Source organism: Daphnia pulicaria, chromosome 9 (assembly GCF_021234035.1).
Source record: "Daphnia pulicaria isolate SC F1-1A chromosome 9, SC_F0-13Bv2, whole genome shotgun sequence".
In the NCBI taxonomy this organism is placed as follows: domain Eukaryota; kingdom Metazoa; phylum Arthropoda; class Branchiopoda; order Diplostraca; family Daphniidae; genus Daphnia; species Daphnia pulicaria.
Genome location: NC_060921.1, coordinates 1,943,910 through 1,963,293, shown reverse-complemented (window position 1 = coordinate 1,963,293; position 19,384 = coordinate 1,943,910). Strand labels below are relative to the sequence as shown.

The 19,384-nt window shown below is 40.2% G+C and overlaps 7 protein-coding genes and 2 long non-coding RNA genes across 14 annotated transcripts in view; 5 read left to right on the top strand and 4 right to left on the bottom strand.

Moving 5' to 3' along the window:
- The window catches only part of LOC124312897, a 309,861-nt gene that overhangs the window by 64,697 nt on the left and 225,780 nt on the right, over positions 1–19,384 (top strand). The gene's annotated exons all lie outside the window — the stretch shown is intronic.
- Positions 129–19,274, bottom strand: LOC124313586. Of its 2 annotated transcripts, none has more exons than XR_006910836.1 (3): positions 19,263–19,274; positions 457–715; positions 129–142 (listed from the first exon to the last, which is right to left on the bottom strand). It is a non-coding gene; the product is annotated as an uncharacterized LOC124313586 (long non-coding RNA). The 2 variants fall into 2 exon arrangements; XR_006910837.1 differs by lacking the exon at positions 19,263–19,274 and adding an exon at positions 16,445–16,455.
- LOC124313287 (thioredoxin-related transmembrane protein 2 homolog) lies at positions 1,846–3,046 on the top strand. Its single transcript, XM_046778136.1, has 5 exons — positions 1,846–2,054; positions 2,120–2,300; positions 2,360–2,543; positions 2,604–2,799; positions 2,862–3,046. Exons 1-5 carry the CDS (start codon positions 1,905–1,907, stop codon positions 2,958–2,960), a joined length of 810 nt encoding a protein of 269 aa, XP_046634092.1. The 5' UTR covers positions 1,846–1,904; the 3' UTR covers positions 2,961–3,046.
- LOC124312815 (probable ATP-dependent RNA helicase DHX37) lies at positions 3,093–7,365 on the bottom strand. Its single transcript, XM_046777291.1, has 10 exons — positions 7,175–7,365; positions 6,928–7,110; positions 6,227–6,865; positions 5,955–6,167; positions 5,669–5,896; positions 5,330–5,605; positions 4,675–5,264; positions 4,450–4,613; positions 3,430–4,387; positions 3,093–3,362 (listed from the first exon to the last, which is right to left on the bottom strand). Exons 1-10 carry the CDS (start codon positions 7,247–7,249, stop codon positions 3,134–3,136), a joined length of 3,555 nt encoding a protein of 1,184 aa, XP_046633247.1. The 5' UTR covers positions 7,250–7,365; the 3' UTR covers positions 3,093–3,133.
- LOC124312985 lies at positions 7,746–10,507 on the top strand. Of its 3 annotated transcripts, none has more exons than XM_046777617.1 (10): positions 7,746–7,989; positions 8,057–8,344; positions 8,409–8,644; positions 8,709–8,824; positions 8,895–9,026; positions 9,105–9,490; positions 9,557–9,663; positions 9,725–9,881; positions 9,949–10,024; positions 10,089–10,507. In XM_046777617.1, the coding sequence occupies exons 1-10, from the start codon at positions 7,919–7,921 to the stop codon at positions 10,236–10,238; spliced, it is 1,719 nt and encodes a 572-aa protein (XP_046633573.1). In that variant the 5' UTR covers positions 7,746–7,918; the 3' UTR covers positions 10,239–10,507. The 3 variants fall into 3 exon arrangements, with proteins under 3 accessions (XP_046633573.1, XP_046633572.1, XP_046633574.1); XM_046777616.1 differs by having other exon boundaries at positions 7,751–7,989; positions 8,889–9,026; XM_046777618.1 differs by having other exon boundaries at positions 7,751–7,992; positions 8,061–8,344; positions 8,889–9,026.
- Positions 10,621–11,422, bottom strand: LOC124313453 (B-cell CLL/lymphoma 7 protein family member A-like). 3 transcript variants are annotated; one of them, XM_046778393.1, is made up of 4 exons: positions 11,204–11,417; positions 11,058–11,136; positions 10,898–10,994; positions 10,621–10,835 (listed from the first exon to the last, which is right to left on the bottom strand). In XM_046778393.1, exons 1-4 carry the CDS (start codon positions 11,290–11,292, stop codon positions 10,717–10,719), a joined length of 384 nt encoding a protein of 127 aa, XP_046634349.1. In that variant the 5' UTR covers positions 11,293–11,417; the 3' UTR covers positions 10,621–10,716. The 3 variants fall into 3 exon arrangements, with proteins under 3 accessions (XP_046634349.1, XP_046634350.1, XP_046634348.1); XM_046778394.1 differs by having other exon boundaries at positions 11,061–11,136; positions 11,204–11,415; XM_046778392.1 differs by having other exon boundaries at positions 10,898–11,136; positions 11,204–11,422.
- Positions 12,281–15,896, top strand: LOC124312906 (kinesin-like protein KIF12). Its single transcript, XM_046777463.1, has 13 exons — positions 12,281–12,372; positions 12,437–12,544; positions 12,634–12,967; positions 13,050–13,196; positions 13,609–13,716; positions 13,844–13,908; positions 13,979–14,042; positions 14,112–14,256; positions 14,315–14,433; positions 14,499–14,603; positions 14,671–15,044; positions 15,112–15,349; positions 15,423–15,896. Exons 1-13 carry the CDS (start codon positions 12,314–12,316, stop codon positions 15,762–15,764), a joined length of 2,208 nt encoding a protein of 735 aa, XP_046633419.1. The 5' UTR covers positions 12,281–12,313; the 3' UTR covers positions 15,765–15,896.
- Positions 13,627–14,841, bottom strand: LOC124313644. The gene is made up of 4 exons (XR_006910944.1): positions 14,740–14,841; positions 14,497–14,632; positions 14,133–14,252; positions 13,627–14,054 (listed from the first exon to the last, which is right to left on the bottom strand). It is a non-coding gene; the product is annotated as an uncharacterized LOC124313644 (long non-coding RNA).
- LOC124313080 (glutamate receptor ionotropic, delta-2-like) lies at positions 16,482–18,504 on the top strand. The gene is made up of 9 exons (XM_046777798.1): positions 16,482–16,625; positions 16,689–16,792; positions 16,864–16,948; positions 17,016–17,174; positions 17,255–17,414; positions 17,484–17,704; positions 17,781–17,903; positions 17,984–18,135; positions 18,233–18,504. The coding sequence occupies exons 1-9, from the start codon at positions 16,488–16,490 to the stop codon at positions 18,462–18,464; spliced, it is 1,374 nt and encodes a 457-aa protein (XP_046633754.1). The 5' UTR covers positions 16,482–16,487; the 3' UTR covers positions 18,465–18,504.

The following is a 19,384-nucleotide window of genomic DNA, read 5'->3' as shown; positions in this document are numbered from 1 at the left end:
GTCGTGATTGTAGAAGATTCAATTCCCAGTTTAATCGACGGGGTTAATTCACCTTCTTTAGTAAATTTAATCGGAACTGAAGCTTGGGTCGTGGAACTGACTTCCGAGGAGCTAGCGATAGCGTTAGATCCCACTACAGTTTCTGAATTGCGAAAATAAAGCGAACAATAAAAAACCTTAAAGAATGGCTATTGATTCAACTGATACAGCAATGATTGATTTACAATAGTAACACATTCGTTGGCATGACTACGGTCCCCGTGAAAACCCATTAGCGAGAGTCCTCGAAAACGACAAGAGCTCGAACTTAAAACCCCCCATGTACAATCACTACATGCACCCACGACATTCCAACCGCACAGAATCGATTAACTTGATCGTACTAGTTAACTAACATAAAAAATGACCTGTACACATCGCTCACATCGGACAAGTAGAAATGAGAACCATGCTTACTGTTTGTTTCTCCAACTCCAAGTGCCAGCGCCAAAGTTGAGATAAAGATGGCCAAAACTAAAATGGCAAACTGGCGTGAATCCATTTCTTGCTTCAATAAGCTAGTTATTAAAAATAAGTTGACTTAAAAACTCTTAGTCTCAGCGTGATAAGTAATTTTCTTGGGTGCGAATAGCTGGTAGAATTCGTCAAGTGCTGCAAAGAGTAGACCGTTCAGCACCACATCACCTGCTCGAATGAAAAAGTTCTAGTGTCTTGGCTCGCGAAGTGCACATGTACGGCCGACTCAGCTGATCACATAATGAGAATGAAAGTCATGCTGCCCCCTATTCTATTTTTTTTCCAACTCTTCCTCTAATTTCTTTATCCCCAGGGAAGAAAGGAAAAGGGGGTGGGGGGAGGTAAAAGAAAATATCACTTTGGTTATTGGATCGAAGGCATGGTACACATATCCTGTTATCGCGAATTGCAATGACCTCGAGAGAGCCTCGTGTTATTAACGATTGAAATATTTGTCGCCTTTGCAAACTTACGGAATTAGCATGTGACAGTGTTTTTTATTAAGTTTTCCTCTCGTCTGCACCAGCAGAACAGTCATGTGCAAAAGTCATCTGTTAGTTCAGGATGTCATACAATAATAACTAATTATTGTTGCCAGAAAATAATAAGGCTTTCTCCTTTGATAGAAAATAAAGTTGAAATGAGTGTGTTTTTTTTTTCAAACGACTTTGGCTATGGGTGGCACGTAGAATAGGAAAGTTTCACGATTAAGTATTCGATCAGAACTCTTGTATGGGTCGACATTGTTCACGATTCACCCATTTTACTTTTAAAATCTAGATTTCAAGCACCGATTGTGAGTCAATAAGTGATTTCGACATGGAAAGAAAAGGAAAGTTGTCGATGTTTGTTTAAAAAAACCAGTTCTTGAAGTATGCAAAATAATTACATAATAACAATCCACTTAAATGCAGGGAAGACTTAGGAACCTAAATTGCAAACATGTTGTAACCTAAATCGCAACTGACATTTCGATAGGTTTCGCTAGTTTTGCCAACGATTCAGTGCACTTGAACTCGTTTTGACTGCTCCAACAGTGTGATTCATCGTTTTTGGTTTAAGGCTTCTGGAAATTCAATAAGGATTTCGTACCAAGAGTGTCGTGAATCCTCAAATAAGAAATCCAAGGAAAAAGACAGCAGGTCGAATGTTTAAATGTATTGCGTTCTTCATGAATCATAATGAACGACAAACCGGGTGTAGTTGGATGTTCAGAGTTCGTGCATTCTTTTATAAATTTTATATGAAAACGAACTATCGCCCTGCTATCGATTACGTTTTCAGTCGATACCTTCTACATTTTTCGACTGCTAGCTGCTGGGACTATTTCTAATGTCAATCTAAACGCGGCGACACCCAAGGGAAATACGTAAAATTTTCCATTGAAAATGGCGTTTTTCGATGATGTTAAACAACTTATCCTGCCATATTACTTACTTAGCAGTCTTCTAAGTATTTCATTTCTGGTACTGAAAACTATATCACCCATGTGCAACTACTTATTTCCTCCGAGTGAATCTCAATGTGAATTGGACATGGTAAACATTCATTTCCTTAAGTAAACTAAACTTGAATTTACTAAATTCAATCTTTCTACTTGCAGAAACAATCTGAAATCTTGTTTTTCCTTCTATTTGTAATTGTGGTGAGAGCTAGAAAAACTGGCTCTGTTACGATGTTGGCGTACCTCTCTACAGGATTCATGTACTGCAAAGTAGCCAGTTTGATTCTATGGTTCAATGCAGATCCTAGATATGGATTGGTCTATGTGGTGCTATTAACTTGTAAGTGAACCATAACTAGTTTTTTTAACATAATCATCATTAACATTTTCCTATTTCAGTACAAGCAATCCTGTTTCCAGAGCCTTCATACAGTGGTCCAGAAAAAGTTGTCTATTTCAATGCAACATCTTTGGATGAGGAGCTGAACAGAAACAAGAAGGTTGTTTGGATTGTGACATTCTACACTGTTTGGAGCCCAAGCTGTGTCAATTTTGCTTCAATCTATTCAAAATTATCAGCAGAGTATGTTCATAAATTACTTTTAACCAGTACTATCTTGTAAAACAAATTTTTTTCATCCAGATATTCGTTAGACAATTTGAAGTTCGGCAAAGTTGATGTGGGACGATTTCCCGAATTAGCCAAGAAGTATTACGTCAACGACACATCCTTTAGCCGGCAGCTACCCACTGTTATAGTATTCAAAAACGGAGAAGAATTTGATCGTAGACCAGCCATCGACAGCAAGGGACAGCTACAGAAATTTATCTTCAATGAAGTACTTATTAATTTTGTATTTCCCTAACTTATTATTTACTCGAATTTTTACATTTCTACTAGGATAACGTCAAAGTACAATTAGATTTCAACAATCTTTACAATGAATGCAAAAATAATCCAATCAAGGAGAAAAAAGAAAAGCGGGTCAAGTCAGAGTAAACTAAATTATCTCAGTAGTTGTTATTAGGTGTGTTTTTAATAAAAATGAAATGAAAGATTTTTAAATATAATTGTGCCACCATCCACTATTGTGTTCAACTTTAAATAGATGCTAATACAACACCAGGTTGCTGTTCTTTCACCCCAATTTATTCAAGCGATGTTAAATTCAATTACACGGGTGGCCAGTGGGCTGCAACTTCTTCATGCAGAGATTCAGGCACCCACGCCTGATAGGCCGCCAAAAGGTAGAGTGTATCTTTTTGCCAAGCGCCAAGAAGCGTGTCCAAACTATCGACGTTTTGAATTGTCAATTCTTTAAGTAACAACTGTGTTCTGGGCTGGAGCTTTGCCCAAGTCTTGACCATTGTTGAGGGAGTTGATAGTAGAAATTTGGTATATCTATAACGCAAAATTTCAATTATTAATCTGTTTTTCATAAAGAAAGTTAAGAAAAATGTGAACTTACTTCGTTAGAGGGTGGCAGACATCTCCACTAAGGAAAAATTGGGCGAAAAACTTGAACCGGTCAATACCAGCTGGGAATTCGAGTTCCATGACCGGTAGAGGCCAACCACTTCTTCCGAATGTAACATTCATGTGGCACACTATTCTTCCCTGATCAGAATCATAACGAGGAGCAGGAAGCTCCAATGGGGCGGAGAAGGTACACTGTGAAGGACTAAAGACAGGAAGCCATTCTGGTTCGATTGCCGTAATACCACGCAGATAAATTTTATCATCGTGTTCATAAATATCTTGATAGACGATCCATTCAGGGTGTGAATAGCGCAAGATACTCGAAGGGTTAAGGAAAACGGGATCCTCCATCTCCGGGCAGCGATAAGCGTATTTGTATTTCCTACGGTCTTCGGCTTCTTTAATTTCGTTTGGAGCTATTCTCCTGGCCACGTGATCTGGAAGTCCTGCCATTAGAATCTGTCGCAATTGTTTCGCTTGAAGCTCTGTTGGTGGTGCCATACGAGGGTCAACTACGATGGGAGTTGTACCAGACGGGATAATTAAATTGGTCTCGTTGGTCAGCTGGACTCGCAACTTGCGCACTTCACGTAGGGCTTTGCTGCGTATCCCATTTGTGGAACAGAAAGCCTCGATGTCACCCGAATACTCGGCTGCGCCAACAGCTCGGACAAGTACCATTGGATCACCCAAAAAGAGTGACTGTCCAGTTCCAGCCCAGGACCGGCGTTGACCAAGCCATCTTCTGTGCGTATCGCCTGGCTCAGAATCGGCTGGCTGGTCCAGTACGAGTTCTTGAACGGATAAGGCAGCCACCAAAGTGATGCTCAATTGCAGCAGGTCATGTTGTTGGCTGAGTAAAAGCATTTTTGCATAACGTGGTGCTAGTGGATAGGCGGCCATGGCTCTTCCCAGTGGAGTAATCTTTGATGTCCACTCTTGACTTTCTACAAACCGAATTCAATATTCAATATTTCTGTTTTAAAAATAAGAGACAACGAAATTTTACGTTTCAGTCGGATGTTGCGTGGTGGCGGTTCCAGAGCATTAAGCAACAGTAAACGGCGCTCAGCTGCGTATAATTGCTGGATATCTGGAGGCGTAGGGAACGGAAAGTGAATAACTTTTTCAATATCCATCGATTTCATTTGCAAAACTAAATCATCGATCGGCCTGGAAAAGAGAAACTGTATAAATACACATGTCCATGATAATCAATAACATTTACAATTACCTTCTTGCGATATCTGGCAAAGAGAACTTTTCAAACTCATCATTGAAAACGGCAGAAGAATAGAGACGATAACAATGGCCTGGGCCAGTACGACCAGCACGACCAGCACGCTGGTTAGCGGCAGCCTGCGAGGTCCAGGTAACGTGAAATGCGGACACTCCCGTGACTTTATCGAAGAATTTAGTTTTGACTCGACCAGTATCGACTACATAACGGACGTTAGGTATCGTAAGTGAAGTTTCTGCGACATTAGTGGCCACCACACACAATCTCGATCCTTCGGGCGGAGGAGCAAACACTTTCTGTTGGCGATAGGAGGGTAGAAGGGAATACAAGGGAAGGACCCACAAAGGAGGTGCAGTTTGACTCTGAGATAAAGCCTCCGACTCATCGTTGATATCGAGTTCTTGATCTGAATCCACCAAATCACCGAGACTTTCATCGTGATCTTGTTCTTGCTCCTGAAGTGGCAAAGCAGAATAATGATCTAAGTTGATCTTTACTCGCTGATCCACTTCCTTCTTTGAGCGCTTCTTCATGTTTTGCTTTTTTGCTTTGATTTTAGACAAAACCTTTTCCATGTCTTCGTCCTGGTTTACACGAGGAAATGTTAATCAATTGTTTTGTTTTTTTATTAGTTTTGAGAACACAATACCTCTTCTGGGTCGGAAATGACGGGGGCACCTTCGGGCTTTGATGGTGTAGTCTCTACAGGCTTGGACTCCTCCGTCTTCTTGACACCCGGAAACGTCTGACGTAGTTTTCTACAAAGGGCATTAACCTCTTGTTGACCAGTTAGAAAAACTAAAATGCCTCCGTCAGGCAACTGTCGATGGATTTTGCACACTTTGCGATAGGATTCGTCCACATAATCTTCAAAGGCCGTCCGTTTATTGAAATGTACTGACACGGGAAATTGTCTGGCTTCAACCTACGTAGCACAAAGAAATTAGCGCATATTGATATAAAAAATCATTTGGGTCAATAGTTTCACCTGTATAACGACCGGCTTAGTCTTGAAAAGGCGTTGGTTATCTGTAAAGTCCTCGACACGAAGAGTGGCAGACATAATGACCATTTTCAATGGATTTCCTCGTTTATGTCGCAGCATCACGATACGCGACAACAGGCCCAGTAAAATATCAGAGTAAACACTGCGTTCGTGAGCTTCATCGATAATCACCACAGAATAGTTGTTCAGAAGGAAATCTTTTTGAACTTCCTATTATATAAAAATATTGTTAATGAAAGTGCAAATATCTTCTTGACAAGAAACTTGCCTTTAACAAAACACCGTCAGTCATGAATTTAATGCGGGTATTGTCCTTGACGTTGCCTTCAAAACGAATCTGATAACCAACTTGACCATCATGCAGGTTCATCTCCTCGGCCACACGATTTGCCATGGATGTTGCAGCCACCCTCCTGGGTTCTGTGACACCAATGATTTTCCCATTGGCCGCATATCCAGCTTCATAGAGAAATTGAGGAACCTACGCAATTTCATGTTATTAGTATAAAGCAATCAATAAATAAATATGAGAAATGTTACCTGAGTAGTTTTGCCACTTCCAGTCTCTCCTGCCAAAATGACAACTGGATTTTCATTGATGGCTTCAACAATTGCTTGCTCTTCAGCAAGAATAGGAAGTTTCATCCTAGCAGCTTGAACTTCCGCTGTACGGTGAACAGGCACGAAAATTGCCGGCTTTGATTCACGTTTAGGCACTGGAGTGTGATCACTTTTAGTTTCCTTAATTTCTTGTGTTGTATTGACAGCGGCGTCAATTTCTTTGGTATTAGTATTTGAAACCTCTTCTTTTGAAACAACCTCTTCAGAAACAACAGCTTCTTCAGCTTCTTCATCTTCAGCTATTTCTTCATCTTCAGATGCCTCTTGTTCTGAATCGCTTGATTCATCAATCACTTCTAGACCAATTACATTGGCATCAGTTTGTGGATTTTCAACTTCACCCTTTTCTTCCTTTTCTTTCCATCTCTGTCTCCTCTTGCCTCCAGCAGCTCCATTTTCTTGCTTGTTTTCTCCAGGTTCATCAAACAATGTAACAGAATTAGTTTCTGCAATGGATCGTTTAATGCCTTTAGTTTGAACTGAAGTCAGGGATGTCATCATAGACAGTTCCTGGGCACTGGGTTGAAACTTGGCTAGAGACTCCAACAGCTCTGCTCTCTAAAAACAAAAATGAAGCTATTAGTTGGGTTTACTTATAAAACCATAATTGCATCAATTACATTAGCTTTCTTTTTCTTGACATCTACAATCTTCTCTAGCTTTTTTCGTTGTGTCTTTGACAAGATCCGCTGGTTGGATTTCTTCTCTTTAACAACTTTTGTTGTCCTTTTCTTTGATGGCAAAACAAGTGCATTGCACTCATCATACTTTGAAGACTCTGCCCCATTTATTTCAATCTCAACCTATGTATAGAATCAAAATTAAGACATCAGAAATATTCAAAGCCTAGCCTACTGTATTACTCACCCCTTCAGCTTTAATAATTTTTGTTTTGACAACTTGGCGTGCTTTCCAGTTGTAACCTTTTTTATTTGGCCCCATGGTTTCAAATTTCACCGAAAATTGTATTCAACAAATCAGCGTCATATAGGAAACGAGAATCACTAAAGAAAAATGTTGGCAAACCCTACAGAGGCTGAGACGAGTGTGGATAGCAGACGACGAGGCACGTGGTTGTTTACGATTTCAGACATCTAGCGTTGATTTATTAAAATGTTATTTCTCCAAAAAATTTGAAACGAAATTCAAAACGAAACAAAAAAATATTTTTAAGATTATTGACAAACTGACAATAGCATAATTTAAAAAATGTATTTTATTGCAAACCAGTGTTTGTTGTTATGTGATTGAATTTAATTGTGCTCTAATTCTTGTTATCGTCCATATTGGACCATATCTAAAATACTGTAAACACCGGTGGTTGGGTACAATAAAATCCCTGACCCTTGCAGCCCTGTGCGCTTGGACTTTGATGTTTTCATATGGTAAGCTAAAAATTTGATTTCTATCGTGAATTCCGTGATCGTTAACTCAAACAAATCATGGCTCTTTTAGTTTGTAATCGATATTAAGTAGATAATAGCTGACCATCTGCCAAGTCCCGTAGCAACAGCAAATGCCCGCGAACCTCAGGCAATTTTGTTTCTTCTAAAGGATCAGGGGGCTCATATGGGAGTTACGGGTCACCATATTGTTTAATTTTTTTCTTAAATGAGTCAGGGATTAGACCAGTCTGGACATCAGTCACTATCTGTCCTCGCAACGAAGAGCACTCGTTTCTTGTGGTATTCCAGTAATTTGAACTTTTAGTGTGTCGTCTAATTAATCAGAACTCGATTTCATCTAAAGAAAGACTATCATGGCGGACGTTAATTATATACATGTTAACTTATCTACTGGTTCATATTTACTCGTGGAGGAAACTGAAGCAACCAAAAAGAAAGTATGGGAGAAATTCCTTCGCATTGTTTACTGTGATACCAGGAAAATGGTGACAGACGATAACTCGTGTAGAGGCTACGCTGCGTGTAAGGTTTGTGGACAGATTTGCCGTCTGGGGCCCAAAGGGGGAACTAAAGAACTGGAGGATCATTTCAGTCTATGTTCTCGAGCAGCAGCAGATAATACGGCATTAAGGTACTGATCATTTGGTCATCCGTTATAGTAGTGAATCCTATTAAATTTTAATTTTAAATTTAAGATTAGCAGAAAAGCAATTGAAAAAGGAAAACAAGAATCAGACCGAAAAAGAACGAAAGGATGAGATTAAAGCACTCAATAAGGAATCTGCATATTTAGTGATTGGTCAAGAAAGTGAAACAATCCCATTGGAGGAAATTACCAAAGCTCGCCTGACGCGTGCTTGTCTGTCGGAAATTCCTCCATCGATAGTGCAATTTTTCACGGATGGAAAATCTCCAAAGGATAGACCAATGAGTAAAACATTATTTTATGTTTTTTAATTAATTAATTTACCTGATTTTCTTGATGCAATCTGCAGACTTTTACGAAGAGCTTCAAGTACAATTGGACGTACTTTGGCAACGGTTTAGTGAAGCTAAGAACGAAGCTTACACCGCTTACACAGAGGCGCAAAACGGTGCACTTTTTACGAAGGTAGGATAACTTTTTAACTTGGACACATCTAGACATCGTGATTTTAATTTTAATTTTTTTAAAGCAACAGGCAATTTACACTGTCCAAAACGCAACGCCAGTTCAACCCAACCTTCACATTGGGCTTTCCTATTCCTCGGCGAATGGCATTGACATCACCTGGGTGCCCACCGATGTTAAGTCTACACTGGACTTTGATCGAGTACTTGCTCAAATAAGACATTTTCTTGTATAGTCTGTAACATTTCAATAGTAACAATATATCAAAACATTACAACAGATTAGCATGATTGGACGTAATTTGTCCGAACTGGTTCACCCAGAGGATTACGCGGAGATTGTGCGTGTTTTTCTGACGGATTCATCTACCGATGGTACTGTCAAGGACTCGAAAGACTTTACTTTTCCCGATTGTCGATTAACAGAATCCATCATCCATCGATCAAAAACGGGACCAGAGTACCACACAGTTTTCTTGACCGGATACATCCGCCAGTGCATTCGAACTTCACGAGAGAAAGCTAGTCAGCAAGACAAGCAAATTATGCCTGCCCGTACGGACTCTAGTTGTTGGCCCCGACTAGCTTCGTTTATCCATATACGCACCTACTATCAGTATATGACGCTACACTCCATAGACGGAAGAATCATTCAAGCAGATAAAAGGTTAGTTTTACTCAATAAAAAAAAAAAAAAAAAGTTTAGCATAATATTTAAATCAAACGCATGCAGGATCAAAATGGTTGCAGGTTATACGTGCGAGGAAGTCGTGAACAAAAAAGCTCACGATTTCATTGTAGAAGACGCCGTTAGTTTTGTTTCCGAAGCCCAAAACAATTGTGAGTCGTGCAAGTAACGAAATTTACTGTTTTATTGAATTTGTTATTATTAAATTGACAGGGGTGTATTACAATGGCCGTGCAAACTGCATATCTTACCCATTAAAGGGTAAACACCGGATTGTTCACGTGAAATCTCGAGGTGAATTCATTTACTATCGAGATTCTGAGACTAATCAAATGATTGATGGTTTCATTTTAAGCAATACTCTTATTCAGTAAGTTAAATCATTTACGCATAGTTTTACTTTTATCATAATGACTGAATTGAGCGTTCTATCACAGCGAGGACGACTATCAAAGAGAACGATCGAATCTTCAAGTGCAATGGAATACTTCCTGTGATACTTCAACAACATCGGTATAATCACGGAATAATTTTTTACATATAATCTTAAACTACAGGTTCACAATCAATGTGCTAGGTTGAAGAAAGTTACAACATTTCGTCGTCCACACCGGAGGCTTGTAACACTGGCACACCAGTTCCAATGGAACAAGACTCTATTAATGATTTAAATGAAACAACGGATTTTCAAATATCTTTGGCACTATCCCCCGATATCTATTCCTGATTTTTCTCTCTCTTAGATGGGTGTTAATCTATCACCTTGCACAATGGAAACAAAGAAGGGAAGGACATCAAACACGTTTTCTACTCTACTAGAATTCCAACTGAATGCGCTGCTGCGCATTCAGCTTGAGAAATGTCGAAACTATTTGAGCAAAAAAAGAACTGTAAATCGCACACACACTAATGTCTAAATAGGTGTTTTTCATTTAAGTTATTGAATCATGTCTTTAAATTTGAGATACAAGAATAAAGAAGGAATTATTATTTGAATGATAAATATTAGGCAAAGTGTTAATGTGAAACAAAAACAAATCATTTTTTGAACTCAATTATAAAGAAAAGTTCTCATGCTATATCATAAACTAGTAGCCTAGCCCTTAAAATGAGATTTGTTAAAAAACTATTTATTAAGAGTATCCATTATGAAATTTTGCACACATTTTTGACATTTAGCATAAAATTAATCAAGACATACTTGGTCATTCCATTTTTAATCTCTTCACTCCGGGTTCATACAAAGAATTGGAGTCTTCTGACGCCATGAGCTGTGTGGATGCAAAGTCAAGTGGACCTTGAGATTCACTTGTCAGGGAAAAACCTGTGAGGGATTAACGGAATGAGCCAACAATGCAATCGAAACATTTGATAAAAAATAAATACTTGTGTTTGAATCTTCTCCACTGAAACTGATAAAAGATGTCTCTTTTTTGGAGGTGTCATTTTCTTTGTTCATTTTCGAATCTTTTCCCTTCTTTTTCTGTTGAATATTACACACCTGGTTAGCCAAAAACAGTCTAGAACAATTATCGTGAATGTTTACCACCATTTCTATTTGAGAAACTGGAACCCATTTGAAAATTTTCATTGTAGTGTCTCCGATTGTAACCCATTTCTTCTCCCTGCACAAAATTAAACCAAATTCAAGGACAAGTTCTATGAATTGGTCAATTGAAGAAAACAACATACCAATGCCGGACTTTGTCCACGACTTGCATGACTCGTTTGATGTCATCTTTAGCTCTGCTACGTGTTTCTGCCCTAACTGACCGAGACATTTTCAGTTGTATCCAAGGAATTCACACGATTTGTTTAAAGTTGAAAAACATAAATAGTACTTTGACACAACAAAACTATGTGAAGTAAGCGCACAGACAGAGCGAATGAATGGAGCGAAGGAAAATGTCAAAATGGACTACAGCGTCCGCGTTGACGTTGCCAGATTCCTTTAAAATGTTTCTATTCCGTTTTATCTTTTTTCTCAAAAATACGTCAAGAAAATCAATTCTATATAGAATAAAAAAAATCTTCGATAGAATTGTGCTGTAGAGATTGCATTCTTGATTCGCCAACATAAATCAAACAATGCAATAATTCAGTATTCATGATGTGGCGTCTAGTTACCATGGCGACCGGAGAAGGACAAAACGCTTCGCAAATTCAAAACAAAACTTGTCCACCGTGCGAATCAATAATGACCCCCTGAACTACTAACTTTAGTGCAGATTTTCTACCTCAAACTAGCTAGGTGAAATGCCATCGCTTGAAACCCAATAAAAATATCGTGAAAAATTGTCTCCGTGCATTTGTGCTGTTCGTGTGCATTGGTCTTGCCGTGTCGTATAGATCCCGTTGCCGTAATGACAATACACACACATACGGGGGCGGTCACAAAGTAAAAACAAGAGGGTGGTATCAACAATAAAGGACACCAAAAACAAACGGGACTGTGCGTAGACGAAAAGTGGGTGGTGAGCTAGAAGCTAGAAGTTCAATCATCATAACTTTTCCACCGCTCTCCGCACCCACACACACACACATAGAGCGCTAGTAAAGATCGATTGAAAGAGGGGAGAGAACAGTAGATCGAGATACATACATATATACTAGGAGTAGTAGTAGTGTACTAGCAACCTCAAAAATAACAGATAGAAAAGGGAGCGTGCCTTATAAGAGAACCCGACACTCGTCGACAGTCATCGACCGAGCTCAGTAGCCAAACTCGAGTCGACTAGTGCACAGGAAATGATCTTGGATTGGTCACTAATTGTTTGACACACAATTTACCTCAAACTCAACATGGGACTGACCCGGAACAGTAAACAAGGATCCGTTCGACGAGCCAGCTCATCCGAAGGGTAAATATTTTTTCCAAATTCGAATTTTGAAATGATTTTGATTGAACCACATTTGTCGAAATAGGTTCGGTAGCGCTTCGTCTTATTCCAATACAAGTTCGTTCGGATCTCTGGCCGATCTGGGCAATGACAACAGCCCCGATGATTTGGGTAACATTAGCGTCGTCGTCAGGTGAGTAGTAGACACGTCAATCATCCCCCACCACCCTATTATGATTGGACTAGACAATATTGATATGGTTACATTATTATTGCTGTCAGAGTGCGACCGTTAAGCGAGCGGGAAATTCAACGGAACGACGACACCATTATTCAAGTTCTCAGCCATGAGCAGATAATGATGCGACCAGACGTCCGGGCCAATGGGCAGAGTGCCATCAGCGGTTCGCAGTCCACCTTCAATCAAACGCTGACAGCCAAATCGTTCACGTTCAACGCCGTTTTCGATCAAACGGCCACTCAGTCTGAGATGATGGAGAAATCCGGAGTGGCCAAAATCATCGCCATGGCCATGGAAGGCTATTCGACCACCGTCTTTTGTTACGGGCAGACAGGATCAGGCAAAACGCACTCACTCACCGGCCCGCCCCATTTGGTACGTGCTGGTAGTTATACACATGCACTCCCGTGTTTTTCTTACGACATATATAATAGCGCTCTGATGTTTGTTCTATTAGTTCCAGGACCAACCGGATCCCTTCTCGGAAGAACACGGACTCATCTATCGAGCCTTCGTTCACCTTTTCGACCGATTGAAGGAAAAGTCCAAGTCAGATTGCACCTATATTATCAAAGCTTCTTTCCTGGAAATCTACAACGAAAAGGTAAAAGATAAAAAATAAAAATGAATAAACTTTTTCCCTTCGTCCCTACAATAGTAGTAGTAGTACATGTGTGTTAGTTCCTCTCGCCCTATGTAAGAGCTGCTACCCCCCTCTATTACCTAGAGCAAGTCTCCAAATGGTGGATTGCGTGATGCCGGCCGAGTGCAAAGGGAGGGTACAAGTTTTTTTTTCCCCAGGGAAGAAGGAGTATAGGCTACTTTTCACATGTACACCGTTTGCTATTCACCACTCATCGATCACGAGGCGTAAGAAAGTTGTGACAGCGTTCAAGTCAAAGCCCATCGTAATTGGTTCGAACGAATTCCCCAAGTTGTCCCAAGTAGTTACGGGCAACAACTTCAATCTATATCAAACTTTTGGCTATTATAAATGCAAATGCCCAATTTGGCAGGTGATCGACTTACTCAATCTCAGCACCTTCAAGAAACCGCTGCAGGTGCGTTGGTCAAGAGTCGCCGGTGGTTTCTACGTCCAGAATCTCTTTACAGTTGAATGCGAGGTAAAACAACATATACTTGTCAGTAGAGTTGCGTAACGGTGGTGTCGCCCTTGCATCACGCACCGCAAACATTCGCACGGGATGACAGTACTTACCAAACTTTGTGGTGTGTGTCACTTGCATCCAGGAATTCGACGATCTGCTGGCCGTCCTAGAGGAAGGAATGAAGAACCGAGCTGTCGGCAGTCACGGGTAATCAAATTTCCGTTCACATTTGGGTGCACATTCTACATAGTAGGTTTCTCGTCTGATTGTGTCACAGCATGAACGACTATTCCAGCCGCAGTCACACCATTCTCACCGTTCACGTCATCTCCGAATTGCAGGTGACGAATGAACTGAAATTTGTATGTACATGTGAATAAAATAATGAATTTGATTATCGAGTTGTACAGGCATCAGAGGAGGGCGTTTACCTGAGTCGGCATGGCAAAATCAACTTTGTCGATCTGGCCGGTAGCGAAATGACCAAGAAAACCAACAGCCAGGGTAAAACACTCGAAGAGGCCAACAACATCAACAAAAGTTTGATGGTCCTAGGTAAAATAGAAAACAAAATAATGAATTAAACGATTTTAGGCTAATTTGATTGATTTAGGCTATTGCATATCGCAACTGAGCGACCCGAGGAAACGGAATGGACACATTCCTTACCGCGATTCCAAATTGACTCAACTCTTATCCGATAGTCTTGCCGGAAACGGGGTCACATTAATGGTAATCAATCAATCAGAGTTTATGATTTTATACAAGAAATTATAACGGAATTGATTATCGTACAGGTGGCGTGCGTGTCCCCGGCGAGATCCAATTTGTCCGAGACTCTCAACACGCTCCGTTACGCCGCCAGAGCCAAACACATTCGCAACAAACCGGTCGTCGTCATGGTAGCACATCTCGCCGAAGACAACCAAATCTATAAAGATCAGAAATAACATTTCAAATTGATTCCAGGATCCCAGGGAGGCATTGATTTTAAGTTTAAAACGGGAAGTGATGGCCCTACAGGAGGAGAATGTCCACCTGCGAAATTTGGTCGACATGGAGAAATCGGTCAACACCCAGCAACGGCCGGCTACATCCGTCATTCGATCGGCAACTCCAGCTGAGGAAGATTTGCTGATTGGAGCAGCACTGACCACGCCGAGATTAGGCGATTTACCCACCCAGGAGGCCCAGGAACTGCTGCACAGTCTCTTGCAAGAAAATCGAGCCCTCAGGAAAGAAAACACCGATCTCTACTCACTCAGGGAAGCCTTGCTGAGACAGCAGGAGGCCGTTACCAAGCAAAACGAACGGCTCATCAAACAGATTGAGGGCAAACCTATGTATGCAAATGAGTCAATTATTCAAAACTTCAAAATGTGTTTTTTTTTAATGATTATTACTTAACAGAAGAACGCCTCGAGCTCCTATGGCGCTTCTTGCGGTCAACGATCCAATCAAGAATGAAGGATCGAGTAGGGGTGGATCTGTTTCGGCTAGAAATTCTCCGCTACCGCCGTTGAAACGTTCGAATTCTCTGATATCCATCCCGGGTCAATCGTCTCTCATTAGTCCTTTAAACCAGAGCATCACTTTGTTAGATCAACAGTCGACTGTCATGGGTCTTAACGGCACCTGCATCTTACCTGTAAATAATCCCCCAAAATCAATCCAATCAAATTAATCATGAGACTAACTGCAACTAATGATTTAAATTCTAGATGACAGTGAGCAAAGAAATGACAAAGAGAGGGTTCAACGCGAGTAAATCGGCAGATAATAAAATCAACGACGACAATGGCGACAGTTTGAATTTAGATCCGGCCATGCTTTCCCCTCCGCAAGTGTACGGGCACCGGAAGAAACTGACGGATTTGAAAATAGACATGAATTTCGTACCAAAGAATAACAAGATGAAGAGAAGCAGCAGCATTGGAGTTGGCAGTAATTTACCATCGCCGGATGGCAAAAGCAAAACCTTTTCTCAGCAGCAGCCGAGGATTCGCGTAGCGAATAGCTCCAGCACCACTAATGGGGCAGCGGCCGGGTCCTATACCAAATAAATTCAATTTCTTAATTAATTCTTCATGCAATTTTTTCCCCCCGCATGTTAAACAACACATCTGCAAACTTATTATCACAATCATTAACTTTATGATATATAATGTATGGAATCAACAAATACAAGTTGGAGATTGGCAATTCAATTAAACAACGGGGGAATATTTAATGACTTGATTATAATAATGTAATTCGCAATCTAGCGACACAAATGAACTCGTAGAGTCGTAGGAAAAACCAAACCATTTTGAATAATAGTAAAACCAAAGAGAAACATTGTCTCTGTTGGTGGAAATGGAATTCAAATGATTACATTAGATATAGATGTACATACTTGAATTCATTATTTGGTGTCCAATGAGAGCTAGAAAATTACCGACTTGAAGGCTATATTGACTTATTTCCTGTTTATACAATACACTATGCACTCTACTAGATAATTCGAGCCGTTCGAGCGAAATCCAGCTAGCTTTGGAAACTAAATGATGCAAGCTGGAACCGACTTTTTCTGATCAACCAATCACACAGTGCGGAGACATTTTCAATAAATCCTTTGGTATTGAAACCTCGGAACTGGACATTTCACTTCGTACAAAATCAGCACTAAGTTTTGTCAGCCTCTCTAGAATAGCCGATGGGTGACTTGCAGCGCAGCGCAGTTGAACTGTCAACCGCACGGGACTTAAAACGTAGAATAGTAGTGCTCCTAACGAGCTCCAGTCAAGATGCTAGTCGTTTTCCTCTTGGCATTCTTGGCATTGGCAAGTTCAACTCTTCAGATGAAAATGACTAGTGCTAAAACGAGTATGATTAAAGATAGCGAGATTTTGCAAGGCCAGCACTTGAGAGTGTCCGCATTTCACGTTAGTATTTTTCATTTACTATTTAAAAAAGGCGTTGTAAATCATTTGATTATGCGCGCATAGTATCCTCCATTTTTCATGGTAACTCAAGAAACAGATGGCAATGCAACTTACAGCGGGTATTGTTATAACATAATTGAATGGATGGCTCAACAATATCAATTAAGGTGAACATTTCAACATTATTCGCTTTTGAAATAAGGCGTGTGGTCTCACTTAATTGACTTTTCTCGATAAGAATCACTTTCGTGCCCGTCAATCAATCGGAGATTATAAAATTCGGAATAACCCAAGCCATTATCAATCAACTGGTCAAGACAAAAGTAACATGAAATATTGACGGAAGGAACAAATAATCCACCCATATTTTTTGTTTTTAAATCATTGAAGGAAGTAGACATCGTGCCTATGGTACTTATCCCAACGGTAGAACGAACTCGTTCAATGGATTTTACAATCCCTCTGCTGATTGGCAATAGTCGTTTGATGCTTCGCTATCCCGAGAAAGAGAGTCGCCTAGTCGCTGTTGTACAACCCTTTTCGTTGTTGGTAAATCGTAACGGACATTACCATAACTTGTTACTGCTCGAATTCAGACATTTTGAATAATTTATCTTGTGTTTTCATAGACTTGGGCGTGTTTGTTTATAACTTTTGTAGCTATGATTGGAACATTGGCCATCTTCAGTCGATATCAAAATACTCGCAATTCCAGCTCAGTGTCAACGTCATTTTGGGAAATTCTGGGACGCAATACGCTTACTACCCTAGGGTGTCTAACTGGACAAGGTCGGTGCAATTAATAATACTGAACGAAAAATAATCTACCTAAACGAGTGCGTTCATTCCGTCTTAAAGGGTTCTACATCCCGCAGAATCTCCGACTCCACATCCGAATTCCGATCGCTCTTTGGTGTTTGGTTGCGGTCGTCATCTGCAACGCTTATAGCGGCACTCTGACCTCATTTCTGACGGTTACCAAAATGAAACCAATCATCAATTCTCTAGAAGAGCTGGCGAGCAGTGACCACTACAAATTGACAGCGGAATACAACAGCGCATTCAACGACAAATTTCTGGTATCTAACACAAATCTCGCTCTCCCATAAGGCTAACGAGTACTTGTAGAAAGCTTTTCTCCATTCGATATTTTAGAAGGCTAAATCTGGCTATCTCAAAGTCCTTGGTGATTCTCTACGCCAGAACCCCCATCTTCTCTTTCGTGATTACAACGAAGCAATTGATAACGTGTTGAAAAAAGATGCCGTCTACGTGAGAGTACGCTAAATATTGCAGACATTTCTACGAATTAAAGTGCGTAAACAGTACTCACTTGTTTCTCGTCCTCGGCTCTGTAGGGTGGTGCTGACATTTTGAGCAGGATCTATGAGGATATGACAGCCAATAATGGTAAATGTCGGCTGACTGCTTCGAAACCGTTGGGCGATGTCCTGTTTTTATCTTTGGGACTAAAAAAGGGCGAACATTACAACACTGTTTTCATGAAAGGGTATAGTACATTAAATTGAATTAAAAAAATAACGATAATTTCAACAAATGATTTTGTTTGTTTTTGTCTTTAAATGCCCTGATTAAAATTTTAACAGGTTGACAAGACTGCGCGAGAGTGGTCTGCTAACTTATTGGTTCAGTCAAGTTACACCGAATATCGACAAGTGCCTGATTACCAGTAACAACGTGGCCAAGCTCAGCAATTCAAAGATTCGCAAGTTCAATATAGCTGACACATCTAGCATTTTTCTCCTTTTGATCGCCGGAATGTTGTCCTCCTTGCTTTGTTTCCTTGGAGAGCTTACGATCCACTATCTCAAGAGATAAGTCCTTGTCTGGAAATCAAATCAATAATCAGTCCTTTTTACTTTCTGAATGGGCAAATAAATATTTAGTTAATGAATAATCACCCCGCAACAGACCAGTATGAATATAATACTAGGCCTCTCTGAAAAATCCTTGTTGTGTCTGTAGTAGAAATCCTGTGTCGATTCATGAATTAATTCCCGTTCACGAGAAAGGTGCACCTAAAAGAGAAAGAAAAAAAATCACAGTATTATTGTCCTGACTGGAATCATTGAAAATACATAGTCCTCCAGCAATTCGATGGACGATAATTCGATTGATCTTTAGACGCTGCCAAGACTGCCAAAAACAAAAGTTCAGCTCAATTTACAGCTGATACTGACGCGGTACCATACAAGTGGCAGTTAGCGAAAGACGGAACATATGAATGTTGATGATGACTCAATGATGAATATCTTATGACTTAATTTGATGACGGTAAACGAGCCATTCAAGAATGAAGGATCGAGTAGCGTCTCTAGCAAAATCTTGCTAGCTTTAGAAACTAAACGAATTTTTTAAAAATGAAAGTTGCCTTGGCTTCCGGACAACTTGTTTAAGTTGGACAGACTTTTTCTAACAAACCAATCACACGGACAGTTCAGCGACAAAGAATAGAAACGATACGGCGGAGACATTTTCTATAAATCCATTGGTATCGCAATCTCGCAACTGGATATTTCGATTCGTACAGGATCAACTCCGTTTCGTCTACCCTCTCCAGAATTGCTGATGAATGACTGGCAGAGCAGCGCAGTTGAACTGTCAACCGCACGGGACTTAAAACGTAGAATAGTAGTGCTCCTAACGAGCTCCAGTCAAGATGCTAGTCGTTTTCCTCTTGGCATTCTTGGCATTGGCAAGTTCAACTCTTCAGATGAAAATGACTAGTGCAGCTAAAA

What these genes read in the sequence shown, in the direction of transcription:
- LOC124313287 (XM_046778136.1), top strand. Translation starts at nt 1,905, where the DNA reads ATGGCGTTTTTCGATGATGTTAAACAACTTATCCTGCCATATTACTTA. An exon ending in CTCAATGTGAATTGGACATG is followed by an intron (nt 2,055 to 2,119) that starts GTAAACATTCAT and finishes TTCTACTTGCAG; the next exon opens with AAACAATCTGAAATCTTGTT. An exon ending in CTATGTGGTGCTATTAACTT is followed by an intron (nt 2,301 to 2,359) that starts GTAAGTGAACCA and finishes TTCCTATTTCAG; the next exon opens with TACAAGCAATCCTGTTTCCA.
- LOC124312815 (XM_046777291.1), bottom strand. Translation starts at nt 7,249, where the DNA reads ATGGGGCCAAATAAAAAAGGTTACAACTGGAAAGCACGCCAAGTTGTC. An exon ending in TCAAGAAAAAGAAAGCTAAT is followed by an intron (nt 6,866 to 6,927) that starts GTAATTGATGCA and finishes TTTTGTTTTTAG; the next exon opens with AGAGCAGAGCTGTTGGAGTC. An exon ending in ACGCAACATCCGACTGAAAC is followed by an intron (nt 4,388 to 4,449) that starts GTAAAATTTCGT and finishes TTCGGTTTGTAG; the next exon opens with AAAGTCAAGAGTGGACATCA.
- LOC124312985 (XM_046777616.1), top strand. Translation starts at nt 7,919, where the DNA reads ATGAGTCAGGGATTAGACCAGTCTGGACATCAGTCACTATCTGTCCTC. An exon ending in ACGAAGAGCACTCGTTTCTT is followed by an intron (nt 7,990 to 8,056) that starts GTGGTATTCCAG and finishes TTTCATCTAAAG; the next exon opens with AAAGACTATCATGGCGGACG. An exon ending in TTCCGAAGCCCAAAACAATT is followed by an intron (nt 9,664 to 9,724) that starts GTGAGTCGTGCA and finishes TTAAATTGACAG; the next exon opens with GGGTGTATTACAATGGCCGT.
- LOC124313453 (XM_046778392.1), bottom strand. Translation starts at nt 11,292, where the DNA reads ATGTCTCGGTCAGTTAGGGCAGAAACACGTAGCAGAGCTAAAGATGAC. An exon ending in GTGGACAAAGTCCGGCATTG is followed by an intron (nt 11,137 to 11,203) that starts GTATGTTGTTTT and finishes AATTTTGTGCAG; the next exon opens with GGAGAAGAAATGGGTTACAA. An exon ending in TGGAGAAGATTCAAACACAA is followed by an intron (nt 10,836 to 10,897) that starts GTATTTATTTTT and finishes AATCCCTCACAG; the next exon opens with GTTTTTCCCTGACAAGTGAA.
- LOC124312906 (XM_046777463.1), top strand. Translation starts at nt 12,314, where the DNA reads ATGGGACTGACCCGGAACAGTAAACAAGGATCCGTTCGACGAGCCAGC. An exon ending in AACATTAGCGTCGTCGTCAG is followed by an intron (nt 12,545 to 12,633) that starts GTGAGTAGTAGA and finishes TATTGCTGTCAG; the next exon opens with AGTGCGACCGTTAAGCGAGC. An exon ending in CGAGCTGTCGGCAGTCACGG is followed by an intron (nt 13,909 to 13,978) that starts GTAATCAAATTT and finishes ATTGTGTCACAG; the next exon opens with CATGAACGACTATTCCAGCC.
- LOC124313080 (XM_046777798.1), top strand. Translation starts at nt 16,488, where the DNA reads ATGCTAGTCGTTTTCCTCTTGGCATTCTTGGCATTGGCAAGTTCAACT. An exon ending in AGGGTGTCTAACTGGACAAG is followed by an intron (nt 17,415 to 17,483) that starts GTCGGTGCAATT and finishes TCCGTCTTAAAG; the next exon opens with GGTTCTACATCCCGCAGAAT. An exon ending in AACACTGTTTTCATGAAAGG is followed by an intron (nt 18,136 to 18,232) that starts GTATAGTACATT and finishes AAATTTTAACAG; the next exon opens with GTTGACAAGACTGCGCGAGA.